Below are 22,574 nucleotides of genomic sequence, written 5' to 3'. Positions count from 1 at the left end.
TCCACGTATTAATAAATTAGCTGACGTGTGTGCAGACACTTGTGGCCGACGCTCAAAGTGCCCGAATACTTTTGGCAGGCGACTAATATAGTTTAGACCAAGGATACTTGAGTGCTTTCCTTTTCGGGACTTAAGTATGCGCCTGTGCATGAGCAGAACACATGTGTGTGTAATGCATGTGTGTGTGTGTGTGTGTGTGTGATACTTTCTATCTTGCGCTGTTAGCACTAAGCGCTGACCTTTCACAGGCTCTTGAGTGTGAGTGTGAGAAACACGCTCTCGCTGTCTCTCTCTCATCTGCCTCTCAGCCAGGCGCACACACATACACACACACCCTTATAGACACTCATATGCTCAAAATGCAGCGCATGTACACACACTCTGTTGTTATACACACCTATATGCAGAGCGTCTACACACGCACACACATTTTCCTCGCTGCAGCTCATGTCTGCGCTGGCTGACCCCTGCCAGCTCTGATTAAGGAGCTGCACTGATGTGCTCCTTTGAACCAATCCCCTCCTTACACCCTGAACACACTTGTCCTTAGCTGCTATCAGGGGTCCTCTGTCCCCCACCAGCAACTTAATGAACCAAGACTGCTGGAAGCTGCACAGGGGACTTGCCAAAACCGAGTCCCTGAGTGCGCTGTGAACAGTTGATGCGGATATAATGTAATTTAGTGCATTAACCTGCACGTACAGTAAATATTGTATGTTTTGTGCGCTCCGTGCTGTGATTGAGCCACAGTTCAGCTCGCTAGCACAGGCCCTAATACATCTTCCCCTGAGCTGTCGGTATAATAAAGTAATCCTTGTCCAAAGTGACAAATCTATCCGTCAACTCGGCTGCAGTGACACCAAAGGTCTCCTGCATGAGCGATGGTAACTCTTTCACTGACTTTAATCTCACTATGTAGCGCTCGATCTCACGCGCACCTCACGTGCACGCACGCAAACATGCTTGCATGGATCCGGCGGACGATTCACTGGCGTCTCAGATACACAGCCAGTGAGACTTATTCTGATCTTATACATGAGGTGGGACAACTTGGATGTAGCGGTGTTGTTGTGCGTGGTCACACTCTGACTGTCTGCTACATTGTGTGGGTTTAAGAATAGCCCCATGCAGCCGATGTATTTGTAAGTGTCAGTAGTTTGTTTGTTTGACACTCCGATGTCACGACCCCAGCTTGCTGACTGCTCACGTTCCGACCCTCCACCCCCCCAACCTCCACCACCCAGCGAAGCGCTATTGTCCGACGGCACTGACCTGCACCCGTCCTCCTCTCCTCCCCCCCTCCCTCCCTCATTTCCCCATTTATGCTCACCCTGCACTTTACGACAGCCACCGTGCCCCCCCCCCCCACCACCACCACCACATACACCCTCCAAAACCCCTGCCAAACAATGTCAAGCGGACTTATTCTTTTCCACTCCGCCATTATGTCATCTGCTGATCATTCCAGAAAGGCACGGCGCTCTCCTTTAACCCCCCCATACCACCACCACCACCATCCGCCCCCCTACCCCACCCCCCATCCCACCGTGGCCCAACTCTTTCTCCCATTTCTGATTCGCCAACTTTTTTCCGCCTGCCTTCAGCCGTCCCGTTCGCCTCGCCCTCCCATCTTCCATGTGCTTGCGTGTGTTTGACTGCCATCCCACATCGCGAAGAGTGTGTGTGCATGTTTGTGCGTGTCTGTGTGTTGTCGAACAATAGCCGGAGCCTAATCTCCATGTCAAAACCGCTCTGCCTCCCCAGCGAGCAGTCCGCTCAGCGTTTAGTGGCGTTTTGTCCCCCCATTCTTCCAGCACCACAAAAAGACCAGAGGGGAGGGAGGAGGGAAGGCCTGTGTGTGTGTGTGTGTGTGTGTGTGTGTGTGTGTGTGTGTGTGTGTGTGTGTGTGTGTGTGTGTGTGTGTGTTTGTGGGTGTGGGTGTGGGCGATGGTTGAGGGTATCAAGCAATTCAATGGCCAGAATTTTGAATTTGTGAGATGAAATTTCCGTGAGTCTCTGAGCGTTTATTGGTGACGTTTTTTTAAGGATTAAGAGCTTTCAGCGGAGGCATTTCAGAGTGACCCAGCTAGGCGACTACCCTGATGTCCTTATCAAGTGGTTTGGATGTTTAGACAGTGTGTTTTCACTGCTGAGGCCAGGCGGAAAAAGAGCTGGGACCAGCCGAGGCTCTTAATAGGTTTACCTCGTCCTATTGAATCCAGCCGAGCGGGACAGATCAGATAGCCACAGTCTTCTCCGCTTAACGCTTATCACCTCTCTCTTTCTCCCTCTTCCTCTTTCTTTCTTTTGCTCTTTTTCTTCTCTTTTCTTTCTGCCTGGGAGGTGCGGAGAGGGGAGGAGAATCGGGGTGTAATTGGTGAACGGGGTTAAGTACATGTTTGAGCCCCCTGCGGGCCAGGGCGCTTCAGATGATGACTTAATCGTTTTTCTGGTCAATTATGTGTTTGCGGTCTCGCGTCCACCACCCCCTCCCTCCCCGCTTCGCTTCCACCTCTCTCTCCACTCTCAGGGTTATGATAGGGGGGAGGTCTGCTCCCAGTGGGGAAGATGAACCACACACGCACTCACACACTCTCTCTCCCGCCTCCTTGTGAGCTGTCTTACTTAATGTCTCTATTATCTTCCCTCACTCCACGACCTGTGTTCTCTCCCGGTCTCGTCTTTTATCTTCCCCACTCTTTTTAAGTTATCGCCTCACGTCTCGACTCCCTGATGTGAAATGACATGCTCTCATCTCTCGCACTTCGTCCTACTCACTCATACCTAAATCCGCTGGCTTAATAAAGATTAGACATGGCAGCCTTCCCTCTACAGCCGATCCCTATTGATATCCACTCAAAATGTCTTTTGGATTTTCAATAATTCCGCCGCCCTAACTCTTCCCCCCCTCATCTCTCGTTGCAGTTCAACCGCTGCATAACCTCCCAGCTGATCAAGTGGTTCAGCAACTTCCGGGAGTTCTACTACATCCAGATGGAGAAGTTCGCCCGCCAGTCCATCAACGACGGAGTCACCGGGAGCGAGGAGTTGAGTGTCAGCCGCGACTGCGAGCTCTTCCGAGCCCTCAACATGCACTACAACAAGGCCAACGACTTCGAGGTAAACACCAACAGAAATATTCTTTCAGAAAAAATGTTTCTAAAATGCTCTCAGCGAGGAGAAGGAGGAGCTGAGAGCGGAAAAAAAACCAAAAACGTTGAATTTCACCTGATACCTCGCGATGCAGGCAGGTAGTGTGACACCATCTCACTGTGTCCTGGCTGTGACTGTTCTCAGCGCTGAGTTCAAGTCTCTTATACATCCTGCCGCACTCGGCACTATAATGTGTACCATCGTCGTCCCGGGAAAAACCATCTAGAATAGTCGGACAATTGACAGCTTTGGGACCGTTTTCTCAGACTGTTCCTTTGCTTAATCCTTCAGTTTCTTTCAGAACAACTCAGACACATTTGGAGGTAGATACATGTCACTGTACAGAATTAATACAAAGAAAATATTGTTTTCTAAAGCCATTTACAGTAGATATGGGAGGAACTCTCATCCGATGAGGAAGAAACTTAACTGACACCTTGCTCGTTTTGCCTCTTCCCTTCCCCTAATTCCCCTCAGTTGCTCTCATTGTGTGTGTGTGTGTGTGTGTGTGTGTCTGTGTCTGTCTGTCTGTCTGTATGTATGTGTGTGTGTGCGTGTGTTTGAGAAACCACCCTTTACTTCCCTGTCCTCATTTTCCTATCAGCTGCGGCGAGATGTTTACATGTACGTGTGTCTTACAGTGAATTGTAATCATAAATTCTCGGCAGGCAACTTCACCTTTGATGTGTTTCATTTTTCACACTTCCTCCTTTTGCCACCATCCGTGTGTTTGTGTGTATGTGTGTATGTGTGTGTGTGAAATGTGTGTGTGTGTGAAACGTTCCAGGATCGCCAGTGCTCTCTCAATGTCAGCTGACAATAGGCCTTTAAAAGGCTTGTGTTAAGAAGGACCTGGAGTGATCTGGGTTTGTGTGTGTGTGTGTGTGTGTGTGTGTGTGTGTGTGTGTGTGTGTGTGTGTGTGTGTGTGTGTGTGTGTGTGTGTGTGTTCAAGAGAGTCTATGTGCGTTCGTGTATGTGTGTGAGTGTTTTGTTGTTGCTGCATTTCCCAGTGTCCTGTTCACCTCGAAGGGTACAGCCGTCCCTTGGACCGGCATGGCATGCTGGCAAAGCACTTCTCCAGTGTGTGTGTGTGTGTGTGTGTGTGTGTGTATGTGCGAGTGTGTGTGTGCCTGTGTGTGTCACTTTGAGGGGGGAAAAAATCTCACTGTTATCAAGGTTAAGCGTCCTACTGTTTTAGTGAGAGGAAGGGGAGAGAAAGAGGGGGAAGAGGGGGAAGAGGGAGATGGATAGATAGGGGATAGAGGGTGAGAGCTTGGAGACAAAGGAGAGAGCGATGAAGGGAGGGAAGGAGAAAGGGAATCGAGGGGAATGGAAAGGGGGAGAAAAAAGGGTGGAAGGAGGAGAGAGAGGGGGGGAAAAGAGAGATGACGTGCAGGAGAGAAGTGCCCTTGCGAGCAGTGGGAGTTTTGCAGCGCTCACATTTAAAGTGCTTCACTCTCTTTCACTCTGTTTACGTCCATCTCTCTCTCTCCGTCCGTTATTTGTCCACTGGGGCTCCTCTGTGTGCACCCAAACACACACACACACGCACACACTGACACACACTTCCTCACATCCATCTTCAGTCCTCTTAAGGGAGGCTTTGAAAGACTCTGGCAGGCAGAAGCACTTGTATATATGAGGTCTCAATAAGTCCATCCAGAGCAAAGAAAAACGACATGGTTCCTCCTGTTCGGCTGCTCCCGACCACTACAGGACTGATTTGTTTAGCGATTAAGGAGTAAGTTTAAATTTAGAAGACAGAATCATCTCAAAGAGGTGCAGAAAAGTTTGGATTTTAACACCAACAATGTGCAAAAGTGAATCACAGAAAACACTTGTATAAGAATAATAAAAACATTTTGTTTGTTCTGATGAATGAGATTTGATTTTTTTCTGATGCTAGAATCAGGACTGATTTTCTTCTCTCATATTTTGTATCAAATTATGATCTCGCCCATGACAGGAAATGGAAGTCCGTGGTGGAAAACAATATCAAAAAGCTTCATAAAACCAGAAAAAAAAGCCAGAAAATATTCACACTGAAGAAGCTGTAATCAAAAAATGTCGACTTTTCTCAAACCTGTGAATGGATTATCAGAAAAGTTGCAGGTTAATTCAACAGATGACCACTTGATAATTGATACATTTTTGCAGCTTTAAGGTAAAACTAATGACTTTGTGCATTAAAACAAGTGCATTACAGGTGCACTTTGCAGTTTTGGAGAAGCAGTTCATAAACTCAAAAGCTAATATTAACAATATTAATGAAGTAATGACACAAACAAGCATGTTTTATTTTACATAAATGAATAAACAAGCTGTTCTCAGAGGAGGTCCTGCAGACACTGTTTGAAGCTAGACAGGTGGCAGGGTCCGCCACACAGAAACAAAGTAACACAGTGTGAAGTTGTGTTGTTTTGTTTATTCAGTTTATCAAGTCAAGAGATTTTATTTAAAAATCAAACTACATCAGGGTTATTTTGCAAAGCAGTTGAGCTAAAAGTAAACTGGGAGACACGTCCCAAGTAGATATAGGTAGATATGTTTTTGAAGTAAATGGATCTAAATGATTCTCAGCTGACTCATTTGAGAAAAACCACGGGTAGAACACCCTCTGGCAAGAGAGCTTGAAAAATCCCCCTAAAAGGAAAAGTTTGCGGGTGATGCCCAACGAAAACGTCTAACACTTTTACCGCCACCGCCCCCGCCCCCCCCCACCTCATCCTCACCTGACAAACCCCCCCCTTCTTTCTGCGCTGTATCTCAGACAACGCTATCATTCTTCTCCTGGCTCCAGGAAGCTACTGTTGAAACAGGCTTAAGGGGAACAGGCTATTTGCATACATAAATGTGAAAATTTGCAAGAAGGCAGACAGAGAGGAAAAGAGTGAGAGAGGCCAGGTGAATAAGTCTTCTGTTGGCCGAGGAGCTGCAGCAGAGGTGGAGGAGGGAGGGAGGGAAGGTGTTTTGCATATTAAGGTTTTTTTTGCTGGGCAGGTGTCTGAGAGATACAGGAGCTGATTAGAGTTCAGCACAAGGAAAATTTGCCCAGCCATGCAAATTCTAACCCCCCTGACAAACCAACCGCCTTGGTGAGCACGAAGACTCTGCGTGTAAGTGTTTGCGTGTGTGTGTGGGTGTATTTGTGTTTATGATGCTGGTGTGTGTGTGTGTGTGTGTGTGTGCGCGGGTGCGTGGGTTGTGTGTTTTGTTGCCGTTTGATGTTTGTGTGGGAATGGTGTGTTTGTGTGTATTATGCATGTGCGCGGACACATTTGTTATGTTTTTCCGTCTTATATGTGCGTGTGTTTGTGTGTGTGTGTGTGTGTGTGAGAGAGAGAGAGAGAGAGAGAGAGAGAGAGAGAGAGAGAGCGAGAGTGAGTGTGTGTGTGTGTGTGTGACTCATAGAGGTATTGTGGAGATGGAAATGTACTGGATGTGTATCAGGATGCCCCCAAGGCCCTTTTCTGTGGATCTCTCCCCTTTCTCCTCCACCTCCTCCTCCTCCTCCTCCTCCTCTTCCTCCCCTACCTGCCTGCACCACCACTTGAAACAGGAGCCTACGCAGATTCAGCATGCACACACACACACACACACACACACACACACACACACACACACACACTGAGTTTTCCCTTTGCCAGATTCTGCATCATCAAAGTTCCATCCACCTTGGTGGCGTCTTTGGAATGAATATGTCCTCTGTTTCAGTGATCACACACACACATAGACACACACGCATAGACACACACACACACACATACACACACACACGTCTGTGGCCTTTCTTGTTTGATGCTAATCTGCTCTGTCACTGTGCTGGCCTAATACGCTCCCCATCTCCCTCCCAGCTCTTCTTTTGTCGCGATTGTTTCCCCTTTTCCTTTCATATCCCTCCTCCCTCGCTCCCTCTCGTCGTTCTCTCTTCCTTCTGTTGCCTCTCTCCTTTCATTCTTTCATCCTCCTCTTTTGCATGTCTTCCGTTATCCCCTCCCCTCCTCCTCCTCCTCCTCCGCCTCCCCTCCCCTCTGTCCTCTCCCTCGCTTTTTCCCCCCATTAGGAAGTTTTAATGGCATAATTGTCACATTCCTTCTGGCACAATGAACACCAGCGGTAATTAAAGAGCTTGCCGTTAATTACCTAGACCCCGGCTCTACTTTTCTCTTTTCTCAGCCCCCCTCCTGATCCCCTCTCTTCTTCCCTTTCTTCTCCGCTTCTCATTCGCTCTGTCCATCGCCATCAAAGTCTTCCGAAAAACACACCCGGCCTCCCAAAGCCTTGACTTTGAGCAAGGGAGCGCTTTCATGTGAGGACTCAAGTGAAAATTCTCGCTTAGTGTCCTTTTTCTTTTTCTTTTCTACTCTGCGGCCCCCTCCGTCTGTCTTTGAACCAACGCGCCCCCCCCCCAATGACAACACACATCATCTTTCATAAGACAGGAATGTGTATGACCTGGTAATGGGTTAGACACAGGCAGCGAGCGAGAGAACGGGAGAGAGAGAGAGAGGTGGGGTCTGATAAAGAGGCAGTTTTATGATGGCTCTGGGAAACTCTCAGATTTCCATAAGACAGAGCAGGCCAAGTTTCCTCTGTCAGTGTCCACTCCTCCCACAGAGGACACACACACACACACACACACCTCGGCATTTAAAAGAGGAAGTCCCTATGATTTCCATGTGAGAGGGAGGTACCAGCGGTGAGAAGCCTTCGCCAGGTATCGTGTGTCCTCCCTTATCAGCTGCTCTTTCTCCTATTAGAAAGACGTCTCACTCCTTTTGTCCCTCTTCCTCTTTTGTCTGTCCATCGGTCTGTCATCCCTCCATTCGAATCGATAACGCCCTTCCACACACGTGCTCAACCGCCGCGTTTTGACCAAACAGTGAACGAAAGTTTGACTTTTCTTCTTTTTTTCCTGCTCCGCCTCACCCCTCCGTCATGCTCTCTTTTTTTCTCCCCAGCTTTTCCTCTCTCCCTCCTTCCCGCTCTCCCCGTGTGTCTCCAACTCTCCATCCATTACCAGAGCCACAGAGAGCCAAGAGCAGATGCTGTCTGTCCAACCGCCGTGCCCCATAGCATTGTGTGCTTCACCTCTCCTTCCCCCCTCACTCCCTCGTTCCTCCTCTTCACATCCCTCTCGGGGCTCCATTTGTTCTCCACCCAGAGAGGCTAATGTCTGTTTTCTCCGCCTCCTCCTCCTCCTGCTCTTCCCCTCCCTGTCTTCCTTCATTCCTGGTCTTTTTTTTGGTGGGGGGGTTTCTCACCATGTTGATCATGGCATGTGTGTTTATGTGTGTGTGGTGCGCCTTTGACCGGGTTTCGACCTCAGGGAATCTGAGGTGAAAAGGTCACGGCCGTTGCACTGGATGCACGGGTACAAAGACACAGATACAGACGAGTGTGAACACACGTAAGTATCTAAAAACACATGCTCGCGCACAGGTGTGGTGTTTGGAGTAAAAGGCTCTAGGGTTCTCTTTGAAGAGCGACTGAAGACAAAAGGCAGGTAGAAGACGGAGAAGAGAGATGAAAAAGCTGGCGGTATAGATTTAGGTTCAGAGCTGCCAAAAATACAACCGATACAATTTGCCAGTGGGTTTATGTCAACTACACTCACACACACACACACACACACCTCCCCGAACCCACTTTCTCCCTCTTGTATCTACAGTACCTGCTGTCATTCCCCTAATCTCTATCGCTCCCATTGAGAAAAGGTTGAAGTTCACCAAAATCACCGACATGTGCATTCATCATACGCAGCAACAGATAACAAGTCCATGCTGTCCTTGTTTACCCACACATCATTGTGTGTTTGTATTGCTATACTTATGCGGACCAACCCACCTTGACATCCCACCTTTCCTGTGAGGACATTTTTACTTGTGAGGACATTCTGTCATCGTGTGTGTGTGTTTGTGTGAGAGAGAAAGAGGTGGCAAACCCACCAGCTTCACTTTGCTACAGAGACGGTACAATTAAGGCAGTAATGATGACCCGAGGAGAGGGGCTGTCTTATGTTGCGCACCCGCATTTATCGCTTGCAACATGAACTGAATCTCAAATGTGATAGATGATGTCTACGGGATGAGATGTGGGGTGTGCCACTTATTCACAGAAGTCTTGAGACTATGCAAAGTCGTATTTCTGGGATGATAATAAGCTTCAAATGTTGCTGTACCCACAAATTAAAAAAAAGAAAGAAAAAGAAGCATATTTCCTCATAGAAACTCACATAAATAGCTGAAGTTTGGGTGTATCCATCTCTGGGATTTCTGCAGTAGGGGTGGATATCAACCCATTCATGGTGCTCACAGCATTTCAAAATGGCTTTCCAGAGACAATGTCCCCTATAGTAATTTTCAGAACACTGTCAAACAATTTCATTGAAGCTACTTCCTGGGGGGGTTGAGTGAAGCAACCACTTGAACATTTAAAATGTACAGTGTAAGTAGTGTCGTGTTATTTTTTAGTTATTGCCTATTGGCTATTAACACACTGACAGAGGAGTAGCAATTTGCAAGAGCTAATGATTTATTTACAAAATCAGACCTTTTGTTTACATTTGTATCTGTAAACATTAGATCAAAACAGGCTTATTATATTCTTATTATATAACTATAGAACTATATAACAAAGATTTCTCCTAATAAAATTATATAGTGTAGCTTCATTGTTGGAAACATTTTAGACAATGTAAGTCTAGACGTTTTTTAGTCTTTGACTGCAGAAATGTTATACAAACGTAGGTACATATTGTACCTTTAATGAGAGTCCCCACTACACTGGTGAGTCCACTGTGCCGAGTCAGTCCCTGTGGCAAACCTCTCGACAAAAGACCTTAAAAGATTCTAACAAATCTGATATTATTTGATATCACAGCTGTGATGTGAGCGTCTTTTTACGACTCGTCTTGGCTTTTTAGTGCTCTTAGTGGGAAGAGTTAGGGGGAAGAAAAGAACAGAGCGCAGGATCATCTGCTTCTCAGTGAATAGCCGGGGGCTATTGAGGGCCCCTGTTTGACGTAGCCTGACAGGTCCTTTTCTTCACCGCGTGCTGTGTGTCCATGTGTGTGCGCTCACATGTGTGTATGTGAGAATAAGCCACTTTATTCGGCGCACTGATTAAATGACCAGAGCTGTGTGTAGAGCCTGGGGCGCCAGGGGTGGCAAGGAATCACTTAAACATAAAGAACTACATGATCCCCTCTCTCCTCTTCTCACCTGCTCCCGCACACGAACACACACGCACACACACACACACACAAACATATCCTCCTCGCTGCGCCCGTCCAACACTTGACTCTCCCTCCTCCCTGCTTCCCCCCTCCTCCTCCCTTCTTCTCCCCTGTCCTCCCTCCTTCTGTCCCTGGTCACCTTGTGAGGGGCAGCCTGCTCTGTGGCACAGCTGCTGATTATGTCATTATTTCTGGACCATTTTGGTCTCCCTCCGTGTGTGTGTGTGTGTGTGTGTGTGTGTGAGACTAATGAAGCGTGGCAAAGGGACTCATGCCAAAATGACCAGGGCGTGCATCAGAGCTGCAGATGTGTCAAAGCAACCCCCCCCCCCATTCACACACACACACACACACACACACACACACGCTTTCCCATTTCCCCTGCCGATGCCAAACTCTCCCTCCTTCAATCCAATCTGCAGTTTATTATTTTTCTTTCTTCTCCTGCCATCTTGTTCCCTCACTTGCCCTTCCTTCCTCTCTCCTTCCACCGATCTGTCCATCCATCTTCCTTCCTCCCTCCGTCACAGCAGCTCCTTGCTCTCCATCCTTTATTGTTTGCACCGCCCACCCACCCGCACCCTCCTTCCTCCTCCCACCTCTCCCACCCTTCTATTCTTCCTCTCCCTCCCTCCCTCTGTTCTCCTCCTCTCCAGATGTCCTGTTCCCTATCTTCCAGACTCCCTTGCTCCTTTCTTCCCCTTCTGCCTCCTGCTCTCTGAGCCGGGTTGACTTCCTGACCTCCAGAGGCCCGCCGTTACATTGCTCCGTGACCCCCCTTTGCTCAGATCGCTTTCTCTCAGCCTGTGCTGAGCTCAGACGATGAATTTTTTTTTTTTCTTTTTGAGTCTCTAAACAAGTGATTTCTGGCTTCCCCCGCTGTTTGCAATTCTTCTCAGTGCAGATTATTTCCCTCTCTGTCGTCTGTGGCTGTTGTTTGGCCTGATATAGAGCCCACAACCTCACCACGACCCCCTCAATTTCTATGAAGCGAGGGGAGGAAAGTCATGTCAAAGAGGCCCTGATATGATATGAATTCTGAGCCTGTGTGTGTGTGTTAGGGTGGGGGGTTGAGGCAAGTAAAGGTGGAGGGAGGAGCGACGAAGATGGGATAGGAGAGAGACTTCATCAGCGTCTTTGACCCTGTCCTGTCCTTGACTCCCCAGCGGAGGTGCACCTTGAGAAGAGCCCATGTGACGCTAGTGATCATTGCTCGCAGACTCACACACAAACACGCACACGTATACACAACAGCCCCTCAAGGCTCCACGTTCTCAAGGCTATCAGTGGAGTGAGGGTGGCTGGTGTTTGCTCAGCTTTGAGGCCCGTTTCCCGTCCCAGTAGTCGCGCAAGCAAGTAAGAAAAACGCACACTTTGGCAGATGACAGATTTAAGAGGCACTCAGGGAAAAGTGGAAGGTTGGGAAAACTGAGAAAATTAGGCGCTGTCAAAAGGAAATGATCAAATGAAGGATCCACTTCGAGTGGGCCGGACTCTTCAGCCAGGGCACAGTCTTATCAGCTGGAGAGGGGGCTGAGGGGTAGGAAGAAAGGGGACATGGGTTGTGTTTGCCTAAAGTGACAGTGCGGGCCAAGGGCTTATCAAGGCCTTTGTAGATTATTGATCAGCGCAGATACGTGAGGCACAGGGGCCTGCGAGTGTGTGTGTTCGGGGTTCGGGAAGCTCTGGTTTGACTCACCAAATTGTCACACGCCTGCTGAACTTCGGTTTCAACTCGTTGTTTTGAAACGTCTGTTTCGCTGTCAGCAGAAAGGACAGTAGTCTTAAGATACAGTCACCGTGTCATCTGTGGCATTACAAAATCTATAAATTCTCTCTCCCACGCGGACAAACAAACACAGTGACAGGGGAAAAGCATGGGAAGTGTTGGTATTCCCATGCCGAAGCCGGGGTTAGGAATTAACCTGGCTGGCAGCGCCTGGCTCCTGTTGTGTCCCTGCATTTCATCCTTCAAGGCTGCAGCTCACCCAGCGCACACACACTCTCTTACACACACGGCCTTATCTTCCAGGGTCTTGTCTTGTTTGGCCAACGCTGTGCAAATAGAAGGTGCAATACATCTCCTGACAGTTCCCAAAAGCAAGGGGGGAGAAAACACGTTGGCCAAACAAACAGCCAGCCCTGAGTCACCGAGAGAGAAGAGATTTCTCAGGCTTTACCGAAACACATGCAAAAGACACACACACACACACGAAGAGAGTAGTGTGTGTAACAGTAGCCTTTATCTGAGGGCTCGGGGCCTCTGGCTACCTTTTTTTTTTTTTTAAACGTTTGTCTAAGCAGTCTTAAGACAGGGGCCGCTGCCGGACTGAATAGCTCCCAGCAAGCCGTCCACAGGCTCCTATTGTCCTCCGTCATATTTTATTATCTCATCAAAAAGCAGGAAATCCGATTCCCTCTCTCTGAAAAAGAGCTTATCCTTCTGTCTCAAAGCAACCTGTCACGAGAGAGGGAGATGGAGAGAGGTGGAGAGAATGGGGGAGAAGGGGGGAGTCGGTGAATGAGAGTGATTAACTGCCTCATCGCTGCCTCTCGTTGAGGTCTTTCTTTCTTTCTTTCGTTTTTCCTTCCTTCCTTCCTTCCTACAGACCACAATGCAAAGGTTAGGGAAACGTGTGCGTATTAGACACCGGCCCTTTCCTCCTTTTGCTGATTCTTTTCTCCCTTTTTCCCCCTCTCGGTCTTCCTCCTTTCATATTGTGTTACACAGGGGTGGAGAAACAGTAATATCCTTTTTCATGAAAGCTTTTGTTTTTTTGGACCCCCCGCCACACACACTTCAATCCACTCCATTTTTCTCGCACCCTCCTCAGAATGAAAGCTTTGATTTATTTACCGAAGGCCGTGCAATTTTACAAAAGTACGTATGACCCGGCAAACGTGTTTTGTGTGTGTTGGTGCACTGGGACGCTGATCAAATCTCTAAGCCACGGAAATAAACATGTGGCCGGGTCGCGCAGTCATCCATATTGATAAAATGATCACAGAGAAAGATATAACAGAGATAACAGAAAGTTGTCTTCGTAAATTTACTGTCGCACAGCTGTTCACCAAGTGCGATGTGAGCTTTCTTACGTCATCATTTTCCAAAAATGTTTCCAAAAAGTAGAGAAGAGCGTGGAACCAAAAGCAGTGCGTTTTTTTTGTTTTTGTTTTTTTTCAGATTTAGCTGCCGCACACATGGACGCACTGTCAGTCACCTCGCTTGCCTTTTCCAGGCGTCGTCCATCGCATCATACTTTATTTTCCTCCGTCTCTTCCTCCCTCCCTCCCTCCCTCTCTCCTCCCCTCTTTGTACATCTGTCCTTTAATTTTGGGGCTCTGCTGAGAAGTTGTTAAAAAGCCCTATGAAATATGTATGAAGGATTGTGAGCCACGCGATTGGCCCCATTTACCGGACAGCAGAGCGAATGAACGGCCCACACTGGATAATCCCCCACAATGCCTCTGGAACAAAGGCCCAACAGCTGACCCTAGAGAGAGAGAGATGAAGAGTGGGGGGGTAAGGGGGGGGGGGGGGGTAAGGGGGGGGGGGGGTAGAGTGGGACAAGGGAGGGGTTGCAAACAGTTAAGGCTCACTGCTGGACAGAAGGCAGCTCGGCTCGCACACACAACTCACACGTACTCACAAAACAAAGGCTTGTGGGACAGGAATAACTCCCTCTGTCCTGTAGCTGCATGCACTCTCTCTCCTTAGACTCTTCTCAGCCCCTCCTTCTTTCCCTCACCATCTCGCTCTCTCTCTCTCTCTCTCTCTCTCTCTCCCTCCCTCCCGCTCTCACTCTCTCGCCCGCTCTCTCAGTCAAGAGGATCTGAAATACCAATACCCTTTTCTCCTTGACATTGCTTTCTCCTTGCAGTCAGCGTTTTGCTGTCCTTTTATAGTCAAAACGTCAGGAGAAATTCCATGCAGGAATATTCTTAGTAATGCGGCACTCCCTGCGTCTGGCGGCCAGGGCGCTGCGCTGCACCGGCCCGTTAGCCAGGTCTTTTGGGAAAAGGGTGCGCATGCCCACACGGGCGCTCGCGACGCATGCACACACAGTTGCCCTCGCGCCGGGGGTCATTGTGCCAGTATTTCAGAGAGGACAGCAGTCCAAACAATGAATTATATCCACTTTCTATTACACCAGAGGGGAATTCAATATTTGGGGAATTGGGTTAGATTGTGCGTTTTTCTCTTTCTCTCTCTCTGCCAAACACACACACACACACACACACACACACACACACACACACACACACACACACACAAGCTCCTTATTCACGACTCACCTTTTCACAGTGCACAGAGATATGCACACACACCAGACACACGGGCATCTTAGCCTTCATTCATCACCCCGAGGGGGGCGGGTGGCTGTCCCATGTGTGTGCAAGTGTGTGTGTGTGTGTGTGTGTGTGTGTGCGGGTGTGTGAAGAGGCATGCCTGTGTGTGTGTGTGTGTGTGTGTGTGTGTGTACATGTCCGTCTGTGTGTGTTCCAGTGGCCACTAACCTTGCTGTGTCCTGACACTCCTGATGAGTATCTGCAGGACACTGGAGGAGAGGAGCGGAGCGGAGTGCGCACTGTCAGGCATTTGGGCAAGCTGCTGTAACTGTGTGTGTGTGTGTGTGTGTGTGAGACTGTGTGTGTTTGCGTGTGTGCGAGCATCAAGGGAGGCGGGCAGGGAGACAGTCAGCATTATCCAAGCAGGTGACCCCTGAAGGCTGCGTCGCCCTGGAGCTTTGAGTCGAGGAAAGAGACTCAGCCAAACACACCAGGGTAGCTAGTGTGTGTTTGTGTGTGTGTGTGTGTGTGTGTGTGTGCAGCGAGCATTATGTAGAGCTCTGTAACAGTACAGGATGTGTCATCTCCTTGGCACAAGGAGGTGTGTGCACTGGTGTGTGCGCTCACGCCTGCATGAGTGTGTGTGTGTGTGTGACAGAGTGTTGGCTTGGGGGAAGGTGTCACAGATCTTTGCCAGACTAATCATCTCCATGGTGTCGGTGAGCGCTGCTGTCAGGGACACTAAAGAGGCGGCGTGTCTCCCCGTTCCCAAAGCATTTAGTACTTCCTCTTTCGCCAGCACCTCTCCGCCGCTCTTCACTCAGCTCCGCTTTCTTGTTTGGTCACAGATTTACAGTGGGACTCATAAAGATGTCACGCTCGCCGTGTTGTGGGGAGGGAAGTGGGAGGTGTGAGAAACCTGAGAATTCGCAAGAAGTGACTTTTCTCAGGCTGACGCCTCAATCGGCTTTTAAGGAAGTAGATACTCGAGAGATTTATGGTTTCACATCCACGGTGAGAATACAAACATATTCTACACGGGAGGAGAGGGCAGTGTCGAGCACGGTGCATGCGGACACTGCAGGTAAATGATGGAAGCTGTGAAGGCGAAGGTGTTCTTTTGGAGATCATACATTCATTTTCTGCACAGTCAACGGTAGATTAATGGCAGAGATGTCGAATTCTCCTGGTTCATCAGTATGAAAGACGAGCGACTGTGTTAGAAAATGTGCAAGAGGAGGAAGGGGATGTCATTTCGACACGGATAAAACTTTCTGCAAGTCACGCCAATTCACTTTGAAGCTTTTGCGTAGCGCGAGTGCCTACAATCATAGTCAGAGTGTTTTGTTCATATTCTGACACAGCTCTGATTTGTTTCTCTGACTGGCAACTGCAGCTGAGGCTTGTGGGTATTGTAGTGTTTACAGAAAAATGCTTTGGGGACCATCACAGTGCCAACAATACGGTTTTCTTTTCCTTTTTCTTTTTCCATATTTTTGAGATCAATGTGACCAATGAATCTTTCTATAACCATTATAAAAGAAAGCAATCATGAATGAGAAAGCAGCAAGAGAAATATCAGATTATCAGAACTAATATGCAGCATTTTTGCAGTGATCAGAATCAGTTTTTTTTTTTTTTTATTCGTCTGATTGCCGATAAAATTTCTTTGACTCTGACGCAGCAGCCTCTCTCTGTCTATGGTCACCACTCTGTGGCCTCACTCATTGTCCCGCCCACAACACTCTTCGATTGGTTACACGTCACGAGTTACAGCCTATCAGCACCAAATAATCTGAATCTGCAAAGTAACTAGCAATAGCTAACGTCGTAGCCTGCTCAGAATTTGTTCTGTCCTCTCTCAAATCATATTTCAACAAATGATTAACCGTCTCTTTCCTCCCTGTGTCTCCAAAGGTCCCCGATCGCTTCCTGGAGGTGGCCGAGATCACACTGAGAGAGTTCTTCAACGCCATCGTGGCCGGCAAAGATGTGGACCCGTCCTGGAAGAAGGCCATCTACAAGGTCATCTGCAAACTGGACAGCGAGGTCCCCGAGGTCTTCAAGTCCCCCAACTGTCTCCAAGAGCTTCTACACGAGTAAATCTCTCCCTCCTCCTCCTCCTCCTCCTCCTCTTCGCTCGACGCTTTGTGCTTTTTATATTTTCTCTGATTTCATAGAATTTAAAAAAAAAAATGATATTCTCTTTTTGTTTTATTTCCATTTCCCCCCCAACTTTACTTTGGATTTCCTTTTTTGTTTTGTTTTTTATTTTATTTTAAACTTTTTGAATGTAATGAAAGTTATGAAGTAGCATTCCCAATCTGAAGCCTCTGTGGCAGTTCCTAAATGACCTAGCTATTGTGTTGTTCTTCTTCTATGATAATTATCATGATGGTTACAATTTGTTTTTGTTTTTCTATGATTCTGAACTGAAGAGACTCTAATCTTATCGGGTGTTTTTTTTTCTTTTTTTTTTTGGACCGTGTGAACCCTCATCCCGTTCTTTTGGCCTGTTTTATGATCGACACTAACTGCAGTCCTCAGTGTGTGGAAGGAGTTCCCGTTCACACAACTGAGAACGTAGGCTGCCTTCCCCTAAAAACTTTAGTGGAGGCACCCATGGGAGGGCATCCCCTCCTTTTCCAGTGAGTGTCCAAATGAACTGTGCTAGCGAAAACTATAGACTGTGCTACTGAAGACGTCCCCCAACAGGACACTCACACAAACTCACACACACACACATGCACACACACACACACACAAAACAAGGCCTAGTGACGTTAATGACTGGACTAAGACTGGACTCATGGTACTGGTCTGTACTAGTCTGTGAGACTTGGACTGGTTTCAAATAGCTACTGAGCTCTACCATGTTTTGAAGTGTGTTTTTCCCTGCAAGTAGGGCATTGTGTTTATTGGCTGTACATTCTTATTTTTGATTATTATTATTATTATTATTATTGTTGTTGTTTCTGATTATTATTATTTGTCATCACTGCTTGCTGAAGATTGGCACTTCGAGAGTTGTTTGTCCCTTGATGCCATTGCAGAAAAAAATAAATTATTGCTATTAATATTATTCCACCAGAGTTTAGATTCTGAAATATTTTTACCCCCTCATTTCCCATTTTTCTTCATCTTTTTTTTTTTATTTTTTGTTCCTCCATCTTTGAAGTGGACATTTTGTTTTGTTTTGTTTTGTTTCACCTGGAAAAGCGTTTTCGATTTTGGGCTTTCAATGGAGGGCCAGAGCGGGCTTCTGTAGTGACGAAGCCTTTTCCTTTTCTATAAAAGGAAAAACACGTGAAGTAAACATTTCAGAAGTACAGAATTATGCAGATGACGTTTTTTTTTTTTTTTTAAACGGCTAAATTTCACATAGCCACTCCAGTTTTCATAACTAAAACCTTGTTCAGCTGTCAAGCAAAACGTATTATTATTCTAATTATCTTTTGACAATACACAATAATAACTGCAACTAACTTTTTTTTTGTCCTTTTGTAGCTCAAAGCGGGCAGGCTTTAATTGCGATTAGACTATACAAGGTGTAAATTACATTATGAAGTTATTTCAATAGCAGTCGATACTTGAATATATCAATATACTGTGGTGATCTAAAAGCACGGTGTGTGCTAAAACAATACGTAGATACGAATAGACGCATCGCGGAGAGGAAGATGATTCGAGGAGGGCGAAGAGAGAGGTGAATGTAAACCGAAAAAACTGGCGTTCATTAATTCTGCTTTGAGTGGAACTTCCCCCACAAACAAGAGAGAGGCGCACACCCCGCTCCTTCCCTCCATGTTCACCTGCCTCTGAGTGATCCAGCTCCTCTCTCACCGCAACAATATGAGGTCAGAGGTGAGCACTCACCCCAGGGGTAGATGGAGAAGCTCTCAGCACTACAAAGAGCGGGGACAAAGGCGCAGAGCGAGGAGCGACACGCACCTGAAACCCTCCACTCTGTCCCGCCGTCCCAAACTGGCAGCTTTTTAAAAAAAAAAAAAAAAAAAAACCCAAAGTGAGATTCTGTTGATGCCACTGTGCCCGGTTTGTTAAACGCCATTCCTTTCACGTTTTTTAGACTCACATCCCACGTTTTTTCCACTTGCTCATGCATTTCCAGCGTTTTATTAATTTTTCATCCGCCCTCTCAGGCTTTTAAGCGTTTTAAGAAGCAGTTAGCGCTAGCTGCCCTTTTTGATGAGGTAAGTTTGGAGCAATGAGAGGACTTGAATGCTTTTTCCTGGAGTGTGTGCGAGCTCGCCGTTGATCTCACCTTGGCGACATTAGCTTACAGTGTGTCTGTGTGTGTGCGTCACAAAAGATCAAAAGGAGGCAGGTTGCTTAACCTGCTGACTTGTCTAAGCGAGACAAAGCGCCTGACAAAAGGAGGCAGAGAAAGACGGAGAGCTACTCCCTTCATTATGTCCCCCCCCCCCCGCCCTTCTCCTCCACCTCCTCCCAGGACAGTGTTCTTCTTAAGATCCGGAGTCCTGAGAGAGCGAGTCGGACATATTTCTCACTGAAGGATGGGCACGTCTCAGAGTCTCAAAGCACCAGCCAAGGGCTCTAAAGCGCCTCAAAACAAAGGAGAAAGGAAAGGACACTTATCTGATGCACAGATTATTATCGCTCCACACCCTCCCTCCCTCCCTCCTCCTTCCTGCAACCCCGCCCTGAAGTTAAAGAGTTCCTGCGCCTAAAAAGATTAATTCAGGATAATGAAGACTTATGTGCAAAAAAAAAAAAAAAGAAAAAAAAAAGATGGATTAGCAAGACCTTAATACCACGTTGAGAATATTTTTGTCAAGTTTTCCTTTTTCCGGGGTTGTTAACATTATCGAAATAAATATATAGTCTTTTTTTAAAGAATTGTTAAAGATAAAATTTATGGGAGAAAATATATACAGTAGTGGAAGCTTGTTGGAAAGGCACTGTTAGAAATTTGTTTCATAAAAAGAAAAGCTCGAGGGTATTTTTAGTGACGGCTTTTGTTTAAATCTGTTTTCAGAATAAGTGAGTTGTTGGTAGATTAGGAGCAGTAGTCGTAGGTTTTTTTGCAGGTTTTGTGACCACTTTTTTCCCTTTTTTTTTCCTTACCTTTTTGTATCTTTGTGCTGAACGGCTGTCTTTCTTCGAGATCGGAAAAAAAATACACTTGGAATATGTTTTCAGAGTATGAAATATTGTTGTTGCTACTGTAAATACTGTCAGGATGAAACAAAGAATAGCTGTACAGTTTGTTTTTCTATTATTACCGCTAGAGAGGGATGGATGAAAAAAAGATGAGTGGAGACAAAAAAAAGAAAGAGGGATGACCCGCTCTCTCTCTCTATGTGGATTCACAAATAACCCACAGAGAGGTTTTGGTTGTTGTTTTGTTTTTGTTTTTTTTCCCTGCCATGCCTTTAACGGGGGTCTGTTTCCCGTCGGCAGTGCCCTTGAAGTTGCACCAGCATCCGTTTCTTTAATTTTTGGCCGACAGAACGATGCATTACGGCTAGCGGTCGGGTAATGATGATGTCACGGAGCAGCCCGTTGGCAGTCCTGCGGACCACGTCTTGTCCACACACACAAAAAAAAACAAAAACAAGGGCAGACTCCCGCCGACGTAGCTCTAGGTTTGACCCGGGAGAGAGACAGGAACTCATTGTCATCAGACGAGTCATGGAGGGGACACGCATTGTACAGTAACAGTTTGATAAATAAAAAAAAAGAGAGACTGCAGACAGAAAAATAAGTGATTTATAACATTTTTTACCGGGTTCAAACCAGTTGGAAGAAGTTTGGACTTTCTGTGGAGTTTCTGTAGGCTTTGCATCGTGTGTATGTGTGTGTGTGTGTGCATGGTGATGTATATGAGTGTGTGTCTGTGTGAGAGAAAAGACCGATTATGAGAACCTGTGAACCAGTGAGTGACACAATTCTCAACACTGTGGCCCCTCCCCCACCCCTGGGAGTACCATCCTGACATGTAAATGATTCTCATTAAGCGTTGGCAACGTGTGTTCAGTGTGTGTGTGTGTGTGTGTGTGTGTGTGTGTGTGTGTGTGTGTTGCGATAATTTCCCTCTGATCTGTTTTCTGACCTGTTTGAAAGGGGTTTTTTGTTTCTCGATGCTTTCGGTAGTAATTCTTTTCTTTTTTATTATTATTATTATTATTATTATTATTATCATTATTATTATTATTATTACATTGCTCCTTTTTTCTCTTATTTGTAAATATCAATGATGTGGACTTACAGTGATAAATACTGCCTTTGTGTAACTTAGCAATATGTTATGTAAATAGTGTTTCGTTGATGCTTTTTGTATGACATTATTATTCGATTCTAGTGCAGTAAATTCCAAACTGGAACGGCCATGTTTTTCAAAATACAGTCTGAATAGTTACACACAGGTTGTAAAATACAACTCATGACATGGCTGTTTTTTTCTGTTATTGGTGTCTATTTGTCTTGCAGATTTTGTGTAATTTATTGGTTTAATTTATCCTAATTTATTTGTTGTTATTTTTCTTTTGTTTTTGTTTTTTTTCAAACAGGGAAGGCTGTACTGCATTTCATTGAGTAGAACCCACTTAAAAGAAATTCTTAACTACTGAAAAATGTAATTTTAAAAAAAAAGAGATAAGCGTGCTCATTGCTGGAAAAAAATTGAGATCTTGGCAGCTAAACGGAACTGGACAGTTTATAAACAAAAACAGAAATAAAAGGTTGTTAAGTTTTGTTCCAGGGCAGGGGCCGAGGGTGGGCTAGAAAGCTTAAAAACTAGTTTGAAGCAGTTTTGTATTTTTCTCTTGAGATGTTTTTCCCCCCCTGTATTGCTTTGGCCCAGCCCAAAAAAAAAAACAACCAGTAGTCAAATTGCCTTTCGTGCCTTCACCCTCTATGAACTGAATGTATGTGCAGTATATATGCAAGCTTGTGCAAAATGAATAAAAAATGGAAATAAAAATGAAAAAGAGAGTAGAAATTGTGTGGTGTTTATTAATATCACTCTGCAATCCATGTGCTTGTAAGTTATGTGTGTGTGTTAATTTATATAACGACACATTAACTCGGTATCCTGCTGTCTTGTTTCATTTCACCACTACATCACTGACTACAATGTATGTCCTGTATGTATTTACTGTACAGTTACTGTCTGAGAGAATCGGTGCTGCTCTGCCCTCTGAAGTGATTCAATGCGCTAATGAGGGGTTTGGCAGCAGAGCACCGACCTCCCAGCCTAGTTTTTCCTCCACAGACGAGTGCAGATGCCGCCTCATCGAGATAAATGCAACAATCGGCGTACCCAGGGACGCACACACACAGTCACTGAAGTCACCTCTTTGATCTAAAAAACGCTAAAGATGAAATGTCCATTGAAGATTTCCCAAATAAAGACAAGTCGATCAATTCTTTTTTTTTCCCTCATAGATCATTTTGCAAATCTGTGACAAAATACCTGTAATTATTTTTCACAAACCCAAAGAGATGCTCTCAAGTCGCTTCATTTATACAGCCAAGAGTCCGAAGCCAAAAGATGTTCTGTTTGATATCAGACAAGATTAAAGAAAACCCAACAGATCTTCATAATTTACCAACCTGGAACCAGATAAAACATCTTCAACACTAATACATCTGATTACCATAATGTTTTCAGATTAAAGGTGCACCATGGAGTTTTGGGGATTCTTCATCGACTTGTTTTTTATACACAATACACAAACTGACCCTAAAAGGACAACACGGTTTCATGCTGTTTTGTATGTGGCGGACCCTGCCACATTTCCAGCTTCAAACAGTGTTCTGGGGACCTCATCTTCCTCTAAGAACAGCTTGTGCATTCAATTACTGAAAAAATATAACTGTATTATCATCTGAATTTAAATTCCTCCCCAA

General features: G+C 46.1%; 1 protein-coding gene across 3 annotated transcripts in view; it reads left to right on the top strand.

Annotated features, from left to right (window-relative positions):
- Window positions 1-21,654, top strand: part of LOC119012963 (prospero homeobox protein 1-like) — a 33,587-nt gene extending 11,933 nt beyond the window's left edge. For all 3 annotated transcript variants that reach the window (XM_037087235.1, XM_037087237.1, XM_037087238.1), the window contains exons 4-5: window positions 2,926-3,120; window positions 16,599-21,654. In XM_037087235.1, coding sequence (XP_036943130.1) covers window positions 2,926-3,120; window positions 16,599-16,784 — 381 coding nt within the window. In that variant the 3' untranslated portion in view covers window positions 16,785-21,654. The remainder of the gene's footprint in view (window positions 1-2,925; window positions 3,121-16,598) is intronic.
- Window positions 21,655-22,574: the final 920 nt, after the last annotated feature.

This window comes from Acanthopagrus latus, chromosome 22 (genome assembly GCF_904848185.1).
Source record: "Acanthopagrus latus isolate v.2019 chromosome 22, fAcaLat1.1, whole genome shotgun sequence".
Taxonomy (NCBI): domain Eukaryota; kingdom Metazoa; phylum Chordata; class Actinopteri; order Spariformes; family Sparidae; genus Acanthopagrus; species Acanthopagrus latus.
This window is presented reverse-complemented; position numbering and strand designations above follow the sequence as displayed.